This window comes from Bos indicus, chromosome 21 (assembly GCF_029378745.1).
Source record: "Bos indicus isolate NIAB-ARS_2022 breed Sahiwal x Tharparkar chromosome 21, NIAB-ARS_B.indTharparkar_mat_pri_1.0, whole genome shotgun sequence".
NCBI classification, from domain to species: Eukaryota; Metazoa; Chordata; class Mammalia; order Artiodactyla; family Bovidae; genus Bos; species Bos indicus.
This window is the reverse complement of record NC_091780.1, coordinates 33,945,513-33,961,421: the sequence shown is the minus strand read 5'-3', so window position 1 is coordinate 33,961,421 and position 15,909 is coordinate 33,945,513. Positions and strand designations below refer to the sequence as shown.

General features: G+C 46.0%; 1 protein-coding gene and 1 long non-coding RNA gene across 5 annotated transcripts; one reads left to right on the top strand and one right to left on the bottom strand.

Annotated features, from left to right (window-relative positions):
• Positions 1-1,226: 1,226 nt before the first annotated feature.
• FAM219B (family with sequence similarity 219 member B) lies at positions 1,227-7,198 on the bottom strand. 4 transcript variants are annotated; one of them, XR_011562636.1, is made up of 6 exons: positions 6,945-7,197; positions 6,649-6,736; positions 5,890-5,967; positions 5,570-5,779; positions 5,405-5,453; positions 3,508-3,596 (listed from the first exon to the last, which is right to left on the bottom strand). XR_011562636.1 is itself a non-coding variant. In XM_019983816.2 (5 exons), exons 1-5 carry the CDS (start codon positions 7,138-7,140, stop codon positions 3,432-3,434), a joined length of 573 nt encoding a protein of 190 aa, XP_019839375.2. In that variant the 5' UTR covers positions 7,141-7,190; the 3' UTR covers positions 1,227-3,431. The 4 variants fall into 4 exon arrangements, 3 of the variants coding, with proteins under 3 accessions (XP_019839375.2, XP_019839373.2, XP_070631479.1); XM_019983816.2 differs by lacking the exon at positions 5,570-5,779 and having other exon boundaries at positions 1,227-3,593; positions 6,945-7,190; XM_019983814.2 differs by lacking the exon at positions 5,570-5,779 and having other exon boundaries at positions 1,227-3,596; positions 6,945-7,187.
• Positions 7,199-7,268: 70 nt separating this feature from the next.
• On the top strand, positions 7,269-15,344 carry LOC139178215 (uncharacterized). The gene is made up of 2 exons (XR_011562638.1): positions 7,269-8,007; positions 13,686-15,344. It is a non-coding gene; the product is annotated as an uncharacterized lncRNA (long non-coding RNA).
• Positions 15,345-15,909: the final 565 nt, after the last annotated feature.

Genomic DNA, 15,909 nt, shown 5'->3' with positions numbered 1-15,909 from the left:
TCCGCCTGCAATGTTCAATCCCTGGGTTGGGAATATCTCTTGGAGGAGGGCATGACAACCCACTCCAGTATTGCCTGGAGAATCCCCATGGATAGAGGAATCTGGCTGCAGTCCATGGGGTCCCAAAGTCAGACATGAGTGAGTGACTAAGCATAGCATAGAGCAGGGATCATCCACTAAGATCAGCAGGCTGGATCTGGCCACGCCCTTTCTTTGCATACCATTCAGCTGCTTTCAGGCTACAGTGGCAAAGCTGAGTCGGTGCACCAGACTGTATGGCCTGCAAAGCCAAAAGTACTCACTGGTCCTTCACAGAGAAAGGTTGTCAACCACTTCTTTAGAGCACAGTCAGTCACTGTAGAAGTGGGGACTGAAGGACAAGACAATCCAACTTGTGTTGTGAAGAGAAACCTAGTTCCTTTTTTCCTACGATGGCAGGAAGAACCTACACGGGCATCTACTCTCCCTGTGCTTACCCTCTAGAGGTGGGACACCCTCTGCAGGGGGTTGTATAGCTCTGTGTTTTGTCACTGCGGTTTCTGACTGGCAGTCTTAGCTCCTGTCATCCCAGACTAAGCAGACACCCAGGCTAGTGGCTCCTTCCTGTTGGTAAGGGATTAGTCTCACACAAAAGGATCTTTCTGGGCCATTGCCCACATTAGACCTGTACAATGGAATTCCAGGAAACTACCTACAAAAAATTTTAGCCTATCTGTTTTGGGGGTTTTTTGCCTCCAATAAGTTTTCTTCAGCTGAAAAAAATCAAGCAAACAATACCTCCCATAAACCGAAAACAAAAAAACCTGAGAAGGGTCTGCCAAAGGGAACTCATAAAGAGAAGTGATAAGGTAGCTCAGTGATAAAGAATGCACCTGCCACTGCAGGAGACATGGGTTCGATCCCTGGGTTGGGAAGATCCCCTGGAGAAGGAAATGGCAAATCACTCCAGTGTTCTTGCCTGGGAAATTCCATGGACAGAGCAGCCTGGTGGGCTACAGTCCATGGGGTCACAAAACAGACATGACTTAGCGACTAAACGATTCCATCCGTGGTCTCCAATGAGGACTGAAAATGGCACCCCCTGGGAACAGGAGAAAGGAGGGGTGGCCCTTGGCAGAATGGTCGCAGTTAGAACTGTTAGGCTACTTCTTCATTTCAGAATTCAGAAGGGGCAACGGCCATGGTCTAGGCTTTTCTTAAAAATCCTGTTGCAACACAGAGACAGCTCAACAGAATGACGGTATTTATTTCTACAAACTTACAAAGCTGTAGAAGCCTAAGCCAAGAGTTCTGTAAAGGCCACGCAGTACCGCTCCTATGCATGAGGTAAGCCATCTCCCGAGTGCCATCACCTGCACGCCACCCCAGCACTCTTTTATTAAGGCAGTTTGGTTCTAGACACCTTGGTGCTTTTATTGGTGACTTTCTAGCCCATGGCTTCTTAGCCCCAAGCAATTGACCATTTCTACCCTGCCTTGCTCTATGACGTTTCTGCAACTTTTTCTACAAAGGTAATGCCTCCCCCTCAGGGTCAACCAGCCCTGAAACATTCCAGGGAGAGGTGTAGCCAATACACCAGTGTGGCTTTATAACAACAGCCATTGGAGGGTCTTGGTATTGGGGGCCCACTGCCATCCTCACCCCCAGCAGCTGTCAAATACTCTGTCCCAGTGAAATGAAGTAAGAGGCCGGGCAAGTTCCCAAGTCAGGACCACACCTCAATCCTCACTACCCTACCCCTGTCCACTCCCATTCAGCTCCATCTGGTTCTAGGTAAGGCAAAAAAAAAAAAAAAAAAGGAACCACTGAAAAATTTCAGAGGCCTGGTACAGCAAGAGATGCAATCTAGTAGGGGTCACGGGAGATTATGCCTGTCCTTGCTATGTTCAAACTGGGGGCTGACTGTAAAGCCCAATCTTGAGTATCCACTGTGGTCAGAGGAATCTGGATGCAACAGAATGGCTCTCACTAGGGTGGAGGGCGGCCCTCTGCAATGGCAAGATTATCTCCTTAGGTTGGGTTGGGAGGGATAGCTGGGGAGCTTCCACAGGTCCCTCCTCCTTATCCTGTCAGCCTATGTCAGGGCCCACACAGCTGTGCAGTATACATCTCACCATTGCTGCTTCTCAAGTGTAAAATGTTAAACAAATGAGGGAATTCCCTGGTAGTCCAGTGGTTAGGATTCTGAACTTCCACTTCAGGGGCCTGAGTTCCACCCCTCCCTGGTTGGGGCACTGCTGCTGCTGCTGCTAAGTCGATTCAGTCGTGTCCGACTCTGTGCGACTCCATAGACGGCAGCCCACCAGGCTCCCCCGTCCCTGGGATTCTCCAGGCAAGAACACTGGAGTGGGTTGCCATTTCCTTCTCCAATGCATGAAAGGGAAAAGTGAAAGTGAAGTCGCTCAGTCCTGTCCGACTCTTCTCGACCCCATGGTCTGCAGCCTACCAGGCTCCTCTGTCCATGGGATTTTCCAGGCAAGAGTACTGGAGTGGGGTGCCATTGCCTTCTCCAAGATCTCACAAAACAACAAAAAATCCAAATGGGAAGGCACTTAACTGCTCCTGCAGCTCCCTCTGCTGGTAACCAAAAAGTGCAGGCTTCTGTGGCCAGCTCCAGAACCTTCATTCAACCTTAGATCAAAGACTGGTGAAGATATTAGCTAAGACCAAGGTGAAGAATGGCAACCAAGGAAAGAAATTTTGTCTACCCGGTGGAGTAGAGTTAGTTTTCTCTAACTAGGGTTGGACTAAACAAGTTACTAAGCTCACACAGACACATGGACCAGTTGGGAATGCTCAGCTTCCAAGGATTCTGGAAGCCTTGATCAGGCTGTGCCATCAAGCAACTTGTCGTACTCTCTGCCACAGTCATACAGGAACAACTGGCAAACATGTAACCCATCTTGGAGCTTGGAAGAGAAGAGAATATGGAATTTCCTGAACTGAACTGGCCCCAAATAGTTAAATTCTTTTTCCACAGACTCCCAGCTGCAAGCCATAAAGTGCTATTTTCTGCCTCCATGCAACACCAGCCAGCACAGCCTGGGCACAAAAGCTCCCTTTTTCCCTCCACAGGGCATCATGACAAATACCAATCAAGAAGTCTGCAAGTTTCTCTTCACCAATTTTGTCACTCAGCATAAGAAACAGAATTCCTGTGTTCCTGCCCTTATTAAAGCAGTTTCTCCAAATGCTACTCCAACAGCAGAGAACTGCAGAATTCCACCTGTCACCCTATGACCCAGATGGGGGCCTCTGGCCTGAGAAGCACCAGGTTTGGGGTAACTGCAGTCACTGCCTTTCCCAGAGGGTCAGTGTCTCCAGTGATCCTGGGGTTGACATCAGTAGGTTCCCACTGCACTCTGTGACCAATGCAGGGTCAAGAGGACTCTGCAGGCATGGTGAGCAAGACCTGTCCTAGAGGGTTATGTCTACTGGAGAGTACAGGATGAAGAGGCCCCAAGACAGCACCAGCAGCAGGAGCATGTTGAGGTCATGGGCTTGGGAGGAATTAGGTCCAAGTCCTCATCATCTGGAATCTCATCCAAGTGATACCCGTCCTGGAGCAGCTGCCGGCTCACATCCTGGTTCACCTGCTAAGAACATGAGAAGAGAGAACTATAAGCCAGGCCACAAGGCAGAAATAACTGCTGCCCCCAAAGCAGACCCACATCTCACTGGAGCTTACTGTCCATTTCCTCCTGTCCGTGCTCCACCCTCAGGCCAGGCCTGCACATCCCTGGACTACAGGAAGAAGTGCTAACCTTTTCCTACCTGTCTCACCCAGCAGGGGCTGGGGGACATCCAGGGACCTGAGCCAGGACTGTCCAGGCTGCACTGTTACATGCCCCCAAGGAAGCTGCCCTCACTCAAGAATCCCAAAGCAGGTGATATGAGATTCGAGATTATGTCTGAAAGTCAAGCCCTGACCATTACCACTGTGAACCCAGATTGGTTCCTATGAAGGTGAAGATTATGGAACAATTGGTACCAGTACAATGGGGTAGACGGGTGGAGGAAAATGGGTTAGAGCAGAATAGGGTGGGGAACAGCTGCTTCTGCACTGCCAGTGTTTCTCTTTGATGCCAACAGAGCTCATTCCTTGCAAAGTAGAACCTGTCAGCCTGCCTTCACCAGTTCCACCAGTTCCAAATGAGACTGGGGAGTGTAGGACTTCTCTGGCTCTTGGCTTATTTTTCTTTCCTTTGTTCTAACAATCTTAGGCACCTAGATATTCAAGGAGGATACAATTTGCAAACTGTATTCTCTGGCAGAAACTCGGGGTGGCCAAGGGTTTCCAGGAACATGAGGAAGAAATACCAGTGGTATATAGTCAGGTCCCCAGCACTTCACCTCTGTCAAAAGCAGTAAGCCACAGATGCCAGAACCTTCGGTCTCTGTTTTAGTCTGGGACAGTCACTTGTCCAAAAGGCCAGCCCAGGAGTATCTATCTCAGTCACAGTTCCCACAGATGGAACAAAGGAGGAACAGAATTTGTCTGGCCTGGAAGTAAGCAAGCTTGAGGATGGAAAGGGGAGGGACAGGAATGCTGATCTCAGGTAAAAGATGATCAAAAGGAGGCAGAGTAAAATTACTCTGTCACTGGAGACAGGACTAAGACCACTAAGTCCAAGCTGCAGGAGACTTTTCCAATTAACAAGGAAGACGTCTCTATGAGCTACCTGAATTGTGTGTGTTGCAGGGGAAGACAGGCAGCAAGGTTTCTTGGAGGTAGTACCCAATTACAAGAAGCATTCAAATAAGCATTTAGCTGGGATTTATCAAGAGGATTCCTTTTCTAAGTGGTGGCCTGGTTTAGACTTGTGAGGTCATTTCCAGCCCTAAGAGTCTCTGGGGATTTCCCTGGTGGTCAGTCCAATGGTTAAGACTCTACACTTCCAATGCAGGGGGTGTGAGTTTGATCCCTAGTTGGGGAATGAAAATCCTATATGCCAAAAAAAAAAAGTTCTGTAGTCTCCTGCGGGCCTCCTCGGTGACACTAGTGGTAAAGAACCTGCCTGCCAATGCAGGAGACATAAGAGACTCTGGTTCACTCCCTGGGTCGGGAAGATCCACTGGAGGAGGGCATGGCAACCCACTGCAGTATTCTTGCCTGGAGAATCCCACGGACAGACGAGCCCGGTGGGCTATAATCCATAGGGTCGCAAAGAGTCAGACACAAAGAGACTTAGCATGCAGCACACACATAGTCTCCTGGACTTTCAACAGTCCTCTTCAGACACCTAAACTTCTGCTAGGGGAACAGGGTAGAGTAGAAGACTGGAGAACACATGGGAAGTCTGGTACAGTGCCATGCATATAGCAGGAACCAGACAAGCGTTTCGCAGTGGCTATGACACTGCCTGCAGCCTGGCCCCGCCACAGAAAGGTGCTCTGGACTTGCCTCTGCAGAGGAATACCCGGAGGAGTATCTGGATTCCAGCTCTCCATCACTAGGACAAGAGGAAGACAGTCAGTTCAGGGAGATGCCTGCGGAGCACAGCTGCAAGCGGCAAGGTGCACAACATGTAAGGGGGTCTGGAGGACTTGTGAAGCAAAGACCACACACCACAGAACTCAAACCCATAATCTGCCATGAGTATCAATGGCTCCTTCTTGGCTCCAGCAGGGAGAGTCACTGTCACTAATAATGCAGACATAATAGGACAGGATGACTCCCCCAGACAAGGTTGGTGCTTCACATCCAAGAGCAGCAAGGTCACCTATGAGTCCTCTAAGCAAGCCATCCCGGAAGAGACAGTGCTCTGAAGCAGCAGCCCTGGAACATGCACAAAAGGTCTTGGAAGAGACAGGGAAAAAGCAAAGCAAGTTGTCTGCAATTTTTATCCAAGGCACTCCCCAAGGGGTATTTCCAAGGACAGCACTTACCTGTCAGAGTCGAGGGACACCAGGTTTTCATCTGGACTCTGACTAAGAGCAGTGTAGCCCTTGTTAAACTTCACTGACCTGAGGGGAGATGGGGGAGAGACCAAGCATAGATGCAGTGCCAGCATTTCAGAAGGAAAGCCAGCGTCCTCACCCTTATGGGGAAAACAAAAAAACTGACTGCACTACTCCTGACTATCTTCTACCTGGACAGCCACCACTGCCTGCCATGTATCCATGCACTTCCCCACACCGCTCTCCCTGCTGCTTCTGAGGATAAGCACACCTCCTCTTCTAAGAATCAGGAAAAGCCCGATCTCCCCACCTTTTTAACCTGAGGACAGAAAAATCAAAGTCCTTAGGCAAATTCCTTCACCTGCTTTAGCTCAAGCCCTGGTGAAGGTCCGATCCAGCCCTCAGTGCTTACCGTTCTATTAAGGAAAAATCACAGTCCTAGCTGTTCCCACACTGCTCTCCATCCTCACTCCTGGGGACCCCAGCCACTACGCTCCTCCCTAATATAGACAGTGATTGACCCTACGAACTGACAAAACTCATAGCAAGGCTCTTTCCTCGACACCATCACATCCTGGAAAGCAAAGAAAAGGTCTTTCCTCTTTCCATTTTTAAACAGTGAATCCGACAGGCCGGCGTCAGGGGAATGACTGGCTCGGCTTTAAACGTGGGTACTCGGTCTCCCAGCCTGAGCACTAGGGCCTACTGTGAAAACGCTTGCACAGAGGAGGTGGCGCCTGCTGAGACCTTTTCCCTGAAGAGTCGGGGCGGTTCGGCGCGGCCCCCAGCATGCCTTTTCTCCGCAGAACCGCCTTGGCCAGGTCCCGGTGCTTCTCTGGAAGTCAAAGGGCCCAGATCAGCGGGCTCATCCCTATTCCGCCGTGTCTCCCAAACGCCAGGAGCCCGCTCTCCGAACAGATTTTCTGGTGCGGGAGCGGGCTGCAGTTGCCCCTCCGGGGTCGCCCCAGCGGCGCTCCGGAGCCAGCCCGGGAACGCGGCAGCCCGCCCAAGCAGAGACCCCTCCCTCATCGGGCCGCACTCACTCAGCTTGGCCTGAATGGAAGGCGCACGCGCCACCATGTACGGGCCCCGCTTCTCCACAGCCGCCGGGATCCGCTCTCCCAACCGGGGGGCTCCAATGCCGCTTCGCCCGGAGGGCAGCCCCGCAGCTCCCGTCCCGCTGGGCCGGGGTCCCGGGATAGAGGGCGCAGCATGCCCATCGGGATCCGCGGTCGCCATCGCCTGGCCACGCCCCGCCGAGTCGCGAAGCCCCGCCTTCTGGCTAACCAGCCGCCAGACGGGAGGGAGGCGGTCCCTCCTGGAGCAAGATGGCGGCGCGCAGGCGTGGGCCGTGCCCACCCGAGCTTTCTGGCCCCTCCTGCTGTGTGATTGGCTCAACTGTTCCGCCTTTCCGGGGGTTGGGTTGTTTCAGTTCCTCCGTTCTGGCACTGGCTCGCCTCTCGCAGTCGGCCTGAAACTGGTGATGTCAAGCCAAGTTCTGTCTCTGGTCGAAAGTAAATATCAGTATTTCCGGGGAGCTGCGGGTGTGCGCCCGCACACTCAAAGCCCTGATGCCTGCGCTCTCACCGCAGTGTCTCCGCAGTGGTCCTCTCGCCACAGCCGGAGCACCCCAAGGGCGGGCGAGAGAGAGGCTGGATTGAATCGGAAAGCGAGCGGTAGGAGAAAGGGAGTTAATAACGCCCTTCTCCAGAAGATGAAACAGGTCGGAAAGGTTCAAGGACCTTGTGGAGGTTACACAACTAGAGGCAGTTCCTTGGCTGATAGATATAACACCAAACCCTCGTTATTGCCAGCACTGCGCAATGCCCGAGACCTTGGATGAGGCCTGACCCTAAGCCTCAGTTTCCACGTTTCAAAATGCAACCAACATCAGTACCTGTCTTATAGCGATAAACAAGGACAAAACAGGACTTGGGAAGAAAACCGAAAGTGCGCTGAGTTTGTGTCGGGGCACAGGACTGTCATGGCTCTTGACGTCTCTGGTCCCCAAGGGCTTTTGGCTGGCTGGAAAGTAGCTCTAGATCCTTGTAGTAATTGCCAAATCTCATGAGGCTGTCCCAAGGCTAATTTACTAGCTTTCACAGGGTAAGTCAACAGTGTGCAACTTACGAATCCCCAGGGCCACCCAAAGAGTGGAGCGGGAGAGTGCCCTAGATGGGCTAGGAGAAGCACAAAGGAAAGGTAACTATTTTGGTAGATTCCACCGCTGTTTTTAACCTCCAGAAACAATCATTTCATATGGTTTGACTTAATATTTAATCCTCCTGACCTCCCAGTGAAGCACTGTTACTCCCATTAAGCAAATGAGAATTAGATTTGGTCAAGTTCACCAGTAAAGCGGTAAACCTAGAATTTGAACCCAGCTCTCTGTGGACTCTGAAGAGATGGTTTTTCTCATAGTTGTCTTGTTAAGTTGATGGAGACCTACCAAGGGGCCAAAGAAAATGTGATCAAAACCCTCTTGATGTCACAAAATCTCTAGGAACTTGTAGGGAAAGAGTCTGAGTGCTCTCATCCATGACACTCCTGGGTCTCCTATCCTGGCAATCCAGCTAATTGCCATGTGGTTGAATATGGGCCCTGAATACAGATAACTTGCTCTGCCATTTATTGGTAAGTTAGTTAACTCTTTACGTCTCAGTTTTTTTAACTGAGGAATGGGATAATAATAGTACCTATCTAATAGAATTATGAGGTTAAATTGTAAAGTGCTTGGGACGGTATTAGCATATAGTAAGTGCTCAAGAAATGTTACCTCATGAAGCTTACACAGTGTTTTAAGGATTTAGGGTTTTATTTTCTCAGTTGGCTTTACATGCTTCCAGACAGACCACCTTAATGATATTTTTATCCCTTGTTTTCAGCACAAAGTCATAGTACTACATATTTGTTGAATGAATGTCCTATTTCCCTTCTTAACTTTTAGTCAATTTAATCATAGAACTTTGGGGCTGGCAGGAATCTTGGAGATTATATAGTCTAAATTCATTTTATTATGAAGAAATTGTGATTACCCAACTGCCTTGATCTGGGTGTGGCAGTTCACTTTTTCCGCTTAAGATATTGTATTCACTAGGAACCTAAGAAAAATGAATAACTTCCCATTGCCCAAAGCGAATAGCAAAGATTAAAACCTAGGTTGTAAGGGGGTAAGTCTCCAGGGCAAGAACGGCTGCAGCACACGGGGCACAAAGCCTGTCTTCCTCACCCCAGCTGCTCAGACTCTAACCTACAATGTCTATGCTGGCTTCCCTGCAGGACTGGAGATCTGTAATTCTTCCGTCAGCAAAGCTTTATTCATCTATATGTCAGGTGCTATGAAGATCTAATGATGAACAGGACAAAAAAAGTACCTCTTAGTCTCTGATTCTCAGTCTTCTTTCTTTTATTCTTTGTTGTGGGTTGGGGGAGATTCCTGGCTACTCAGAGTTAAGACTCCTACCCTCATTCATGCCCCCATGGAGCAGTCACATTTACGTTTGTTTGTTTTTTTTTTAATATTTATAGAAGTTTTAATTGTGAAGCAAAGAGATGGTCTTAGATGGAGTCCACAGGGGGCTCTGGAGTATGAACAGTACCACTAAGTTAAGCCCAAGTCACATTCTTTATTTTTGACTCCAAATCATGGGAATCCTACCCATCGCCCAAGTTTTCTGGTCCTGGAACAGATGAATCTTTATGATCAGTTGAGAATACTAGTTCTGCTGTCCAGTAAAATTTAATTCCCTCATCTAGACAAGAATCTGGGATTAGGTATAGAAAAGAATGGGAGACAGTGGTGAATTTATTTTTTATTGAGGTATAATTGACCTCTAACACTGTGTTGATTTCAGGTGTACAAAATAATGACTTTTAAATTGCCAATATCCGCTGGATCATTGAAAAAGCAAGAGAGTTCCAGAAAAGCAAAGCATCTATTTCTGCTTTATTGACTATGCCAAAGCCTTTGACTGTGTGCATCACAATAAACTGTGGAAAATTCTTCAAGAGATGGGAATACCAGACCACCTGATCTGCCTCTTGAGAAATTTGTATGCAGGTCAAGAAGCAAGAGTTAGAACTGGACATGGAACAACAGACTGGTTCCAAATAGGAAAAGGAGTTCGTCAAGGCTGTATATTGTCACTTGTTTATTTAACTTATATGTAGAGTACATCATGAGAAACGCTGGACTGGAAGAAACACAAGCTGGAATCAAGATTGCCGGGAGAAATATCAATAACCTCAGGTATGCAGATGACACCACCCTTATGGCAGAAAGTGTAGAGGAACTCAAAAGCCTCTTGATGAAAGTGGAGAGTGAAAAAGTTGGCTTAAAGCTCAACATTCAGAAAACGAAGATCATGGCATCTGGTCCCATCACTTCATGGGAAATAGATGGGGAAACAGTGGAAACAGGGTCAGACTTTATTTTTCTGGGCTCCAAAATCACCGCAGATGGGGACTGCAGCCATGAAATTAAAAGACGCTTACTCCTTGGAAGGAAAGTTATGACCAACCTAGATAGCATATTCAAAAGCAGAGACATTACTTTGTCAACAAAGGTCCGTCTAGTCAAGGCTATGGTTTTTCCAGTGGTCATGTATGGATGTGAGAGTTGGACTGTGAAGAAGGCTGAGCGCTGAAGAATTGATGCTTTTGAACTGTGGTGTTGGAGAAGATTCTTGAGAGTCCCTTGAACTGCAAGGAGATCCAACCAGTCCATTCTGAAGGAGATCAGCCCTGGGATTTCTTTGGAAGGAATGATGCTGAAGCTGAAACTCCAGTACTTTGGCCACTTCATGCGAAGAGTTGACTCACTGGAAAAGACTCTGATACTGGGAGGGATTGGGGGCAAGAGGAGAAGGGGACGACAGAGGATGAGATGGCTGGATGGCATCACTGACTCGATGGATGTGAGTCTGAGTGAACTCCGGGAGTTGGTGATGGACAGGGAGGCCTGGCGTGCTGCGATTCATGGGGTCGCAAAGAGTCCAACCGACTGAGCGACTGATCTGATCTGAATCTGTACACATTGTGAATGTATACAATGTGTATACATTATATACATTGTGATAACCACAATTAGTCTAGCTATATTTTGTCTCTTTTTTCTTATGATTAAGACTTCTAAGATCTATTATTTTAGCATCTTCAGTTCAGTTCAGTTCAGTCGCTCAGTTGTGTCCGACTCTTTGTGACCCCGTGAATCGCAGCACGCCAGGCCTCCCTGTCCATCACCAACTCCCGGAGTTCACTCAGACTCACATCCATTGAGTCAGTGATGCCATCCAGCCATCTCATCCTCTGTCGCCCCCTTCTCCTCCTGCCCCCAATCCCTCCTAGCATCAGAGTCTTTTCCAATGAATCAACTCTTCGCATGAGGTGGCCAAAGTACTGGAGTTTCAGCTTCAGCATCATTCCTTCCAAAGAAATCCCAGGGCTGATCTCCTTCAGAATGGACTGGTTGGATCTCCTTGCAGTCCATGGGACTCTCAAGAGTCTTTTCCAACACCACAGTTCAAAAGCATCAATTCTTCGGCACTCAGCCTTCTTCACAGTTCAACTCTCACATCCATACATGACCACTGGAAAAACCATAGCCTTGACTAGATGAACCTTTGTTGGCAAAGTAATGTCTCTGCTTTTGAATATGCTATCTAGGTTGGTCATAACTTTCCTTCCAAGGAGTAAGCGTCTTTTAATTTCATGGCTGCAGTCACCATCTGCGGTGATTTTGGAGCCCAGAAAAATAAAGTCTGACCCTGTTTCCACTGTTTCCCCATCTATTTCTCATGAAGTGATGGGACCAGATGCCATGATCTTCGTTTTCTGAATGTTGAGCTTTAAGCCAACTTTTTCACTCTCCACTTCCACTTTCATCAAGAGGCTTTTGAGTTCCTCTACACTTTCTGCCATAAGGGTGGTGTCATCTGCATATCTGAGGTTATTGATATTTCTCTCCCAGCAATCTTGATTCCAGCTTGTGTTTCTTCCAGTCCAGCATTTCTCATGATGTACTCTGCATAGAAGTTAAATAAGCAGGGTGATAATATATAGCCTTGACGTACTCCTTTTCCTATTTGGAACCAGTCTGTTGTTCCATGTCCAGTTCTAACTGTTGCTTCCTGACCTGCATATAGATTTCTCAAGAGGCAGATCAGGTGGTCTGGTATTCCCATCTCTTGAAGAATTTTCCACAGTTTATTGTGATGCACACAGTCAAAGGCTTTGGCATAGTCAATAAAGCAGAAATAGATGTTTTTCTGGAACTCTCTTGCTTTTTCGATGATGCAGCGGATGTTGGCAATTTGATCTCTGGTTCCTCTGCCTTTTCTAAAACCAGCTTGAACATCTAGAAGTTCACAGTTCACATATTTCTGAAGCCTGGCTTGGAGAATTTTGAGCATTACTTTACTAGTGTGTGAGATGAGTACAATTGTGCGGTAGTTTGAGCATTCTTTGGCATTGCCCTTCTTTGGGATTGGAATGAAAACTGACCTTTTCCAGTCCTGTGGCCACTGCTGAGTTTTCCAAATTTGCTGGCATATTGAGTGTAGCACTTTCACAGCATCATCTTTCAGGATTTGAAATAGCTCAACTGGAATTCCATCACCTCCACTAGCTTTGTTTGTGTGATGCTTCCTAAGGCCCACTTGATTTCACATTCCAGGATATCTGGCTCTAGGTGAGTGATCACACCATCATGATTATCTGGGTCGTGAAGATCTTTTCATTCAGTAGGTTGCCTTTTAATTTTGTTGGTTTCTGTTGCTATGTAGAAGCTTTTAGTTTGATGTAATCCCACTTGTTTATATTGGTTTTTGTTGCCTTTGTTTTTGGTATTAAATAAAAAAATCATCACCAAAGTGAATGTCAAGGCGCTTACCACCTATGATTTCTCCTAGGAGTTTTATGGTTTCAGGTCTTACATTTAACTCTTTGATCAAATTTTAGTTAATTTTTGTGTATAATGGAAGATAGTCACGTTTTATTTTTCTGGGTGTGGTTGTTCAGTTTTCTCAAAACCGTTTACTGAAGAGATTTTCCTTTCTCCATTGCATATTCTTGCCTTCTTTGTTGTAAATTAGTTGACCATACATGTGTGGGTTTGTTTCTGGGCTCTGTATTCTGTCCCATTGATCTGTGTCTGGTTGGTTTACCAATACCATTCTGTTTTGATTATTATAGCCTTGTAATATGGAAAAGGAAATGGCAACCCACTCCAGTGTTCTTGCCTGGAGAATCCCAGGGATGGTGGAGCCTGGTGGGCTGCCACCTATGGGGTCGCACAGAGTCAGACACAACTGAAGCGACTTAGCAGCGGTAGCAGCAGCAGCCTTGTAATATAGTTGAAATCAAGGCACATGACGTCTCCAGCTTTGTTCTTCTTTCTCAAGATTGCTTTTGCTGTTTGGCGTCTTTTGTGGTTCCACACAAATTTTAGAACTCTTTGTTCTTTTCTGTGAAAAATGCCATTGTAATTTTGATAGGGATAGAATTGAATCTGTAGATTGCTTTGGGTATTATGACATTTTACAATATTAATTCTTTCAATCCATGAACATGGAATATATTTCCATTTATTTTTGTCTTATTCAAATTCTTTAATCAACATCTTTGTTTTCAGTGTACAGGTCTTTTACCTCCTTGATTGAATTTATTTCTAGGATTTTATTCTCTTTGATGCAGTTGTACATGAGATTGTTTTCTTAATTTCTCTGATAGTTGGTTGTTGTTTTTTTTTTTTGTATTTTGTATACAAAAGTTTTTTTCTCGTGCAGATGATATCACCCTTATGGCAGAAAGCGAAGAGGAACTAAGAGCCTCTTGATGAAAGTGAAAGAGGAAAGTGAAAAAGCTGGCTTAAAACTCAACATTCAGAAAATGAAAATCATGGCATTCGGTCCCATCACTACATGGCAAACAGATGGGGAAACAATGGAAACAGTGACAGACTTTATTTTCTTGGGTTCCAGAATCACTGCAGATGGTGACTGCAGCCATGAAATTAAAAGATACTTGCTCCTTGGAAGAAAAGCTATGACCAACCTAGATGGCACATTAAAAAGCAGAGACATTACTTTGCTTACAAAGGTCTGTCTACTCAAAGCTATGTTTTTTCCAGTAGTTATGTATGGATGTGAGAGTTAGACCATAAAGAAGGCTGAGTGCCGAAGTAATGCTTTTGAACTGTGATATTGGAGAAGACTCTTGAGAGTCCCTTGGACTTCAAGGAGATCAAACCAGTAAATCCTAAAGGAAATCAATCCTGAATATTCTTTGGAGGGACTGATTCGGGACCTGAAGCTCCAGTATTTTGGCCACCTGATGCGAAGAACTGACTCATTTGAAAAGACCCTGATGCTGGGAAAGATTGAAGGCAGGAGAAGGGGATGACAGAGGATGAGATGGTTGGATGGCATCACTGACTTGATGGACATGAGTTTGAATAAACTCGGGGAGATAGTGAAGGACAGGGAAGCACTGTGTGCTCCAGTCCATGGGGTCACAAAGAGTCAGACATGACTGAGCAACTGAACTGAACTGATACAAGATTTTGTATATTGATTTTGTATCCTGCTACTTTTTTACCTTTCTTCATTGTCTTGTTCCTGATATTAGAAGAAAGCTTTTAGCTTTCATTATTGGATATGATATTAACTGTGAACTTATCATACATGGCCTTTATTACATTTGAGGTACATTTCTTCTATACCCACTTAGTTATTTTTGTTTTTTAATCATAGGTGTATGTTGAAATTTTCGGGGGGGGGGATGTTGAATTTTGTCCTATGATTTTTCTGCATCTATACATGATCATGCAGTTTTCATCCTTTATTATGTTAATGTGATGTACAATAAGTCCCCTATATGTGAACAAATTCTGTTCTGAGAATGCTTTTGTAAGTCCAATCTGTTCTTAAGTTCAACAAAGTTAGCCTAGGTCCCCACCTAGCACAATTAGCTATATAATACTGTACTGTAATACAGGGGTCTCCAATCTCCAGGATCTAATGCTTGATGATCTGAGGTGGAGCTGATGTAATAACGGAAATAAAGTACACAATAAATGTAATGCACCTGAATCATTCCCAAACCACCCCTCCACTCCCAGTTCATGAAAAAATTATCTTCCATAAAACTGGTCCCTGGTGTCCAAAAGGTTGTGGACTGCTACCTAGGTTTATAATACTTTTCACACAAATAATACATAAGAACACACACACAAAGCATTTTAAATCTTACAGTACAGTACCTTAAAAAGTATGCCAAACACATGAAGTAATTTACTGATTGGACATGCGACTGCATGTTCACATCTTTGAAAGTGTGCAACTTCAATGTTCATATGTGGGGAATTTACTGTATCATGTTCATTGATTTGTGGATATTGAACCATCTTTGTATTCCTGAAATAAATCCCACTTGATAATGTTGTATGATCTTTTCAATATATTGTTGAATTGTTTCCTACTATTTCGTTGAGGATTTTTGCATCTGTATTCATCAGGGGTGATCTTTTTATCCTGCTACTTCTTTCTGAGGCTTTTTTCTTATCTCAGCAGGTTTCAGACTTTAACCTTCGATAAAGGTTAAATAGTAGACCTTTGATAAAAGGCCTACTATTGGTGGAGCACAGGTAAGTGACGGATGGAGCCTATGAATCTGCAGGTCTTTCTGGGTTTTCAGGTCACCAGCCTCACCTTAATCCCCACATTAATGCATGTCATCTCCCTCTAGGGAAGGTATTTGCCAATCCTCATAGCATCCTCATATGGTACCGCCATACCTACTTCACATATGTATAAGGAGTGAGGCTGCAGGGACTGACTGACTTGAACAGGCCACAAAGTTTATAGGTAAGAATTGAATCCTTATCTGCCTCAAAAGCCTGACCTCTTTTTATATCGGTCAGATGTATGTCTTTAATGTTATGGACTGAATTGTGCCCCCACCCACCCAAATTTGTATGTTGAAGCCCTAAACCCTAGGGTGCCTTTATTT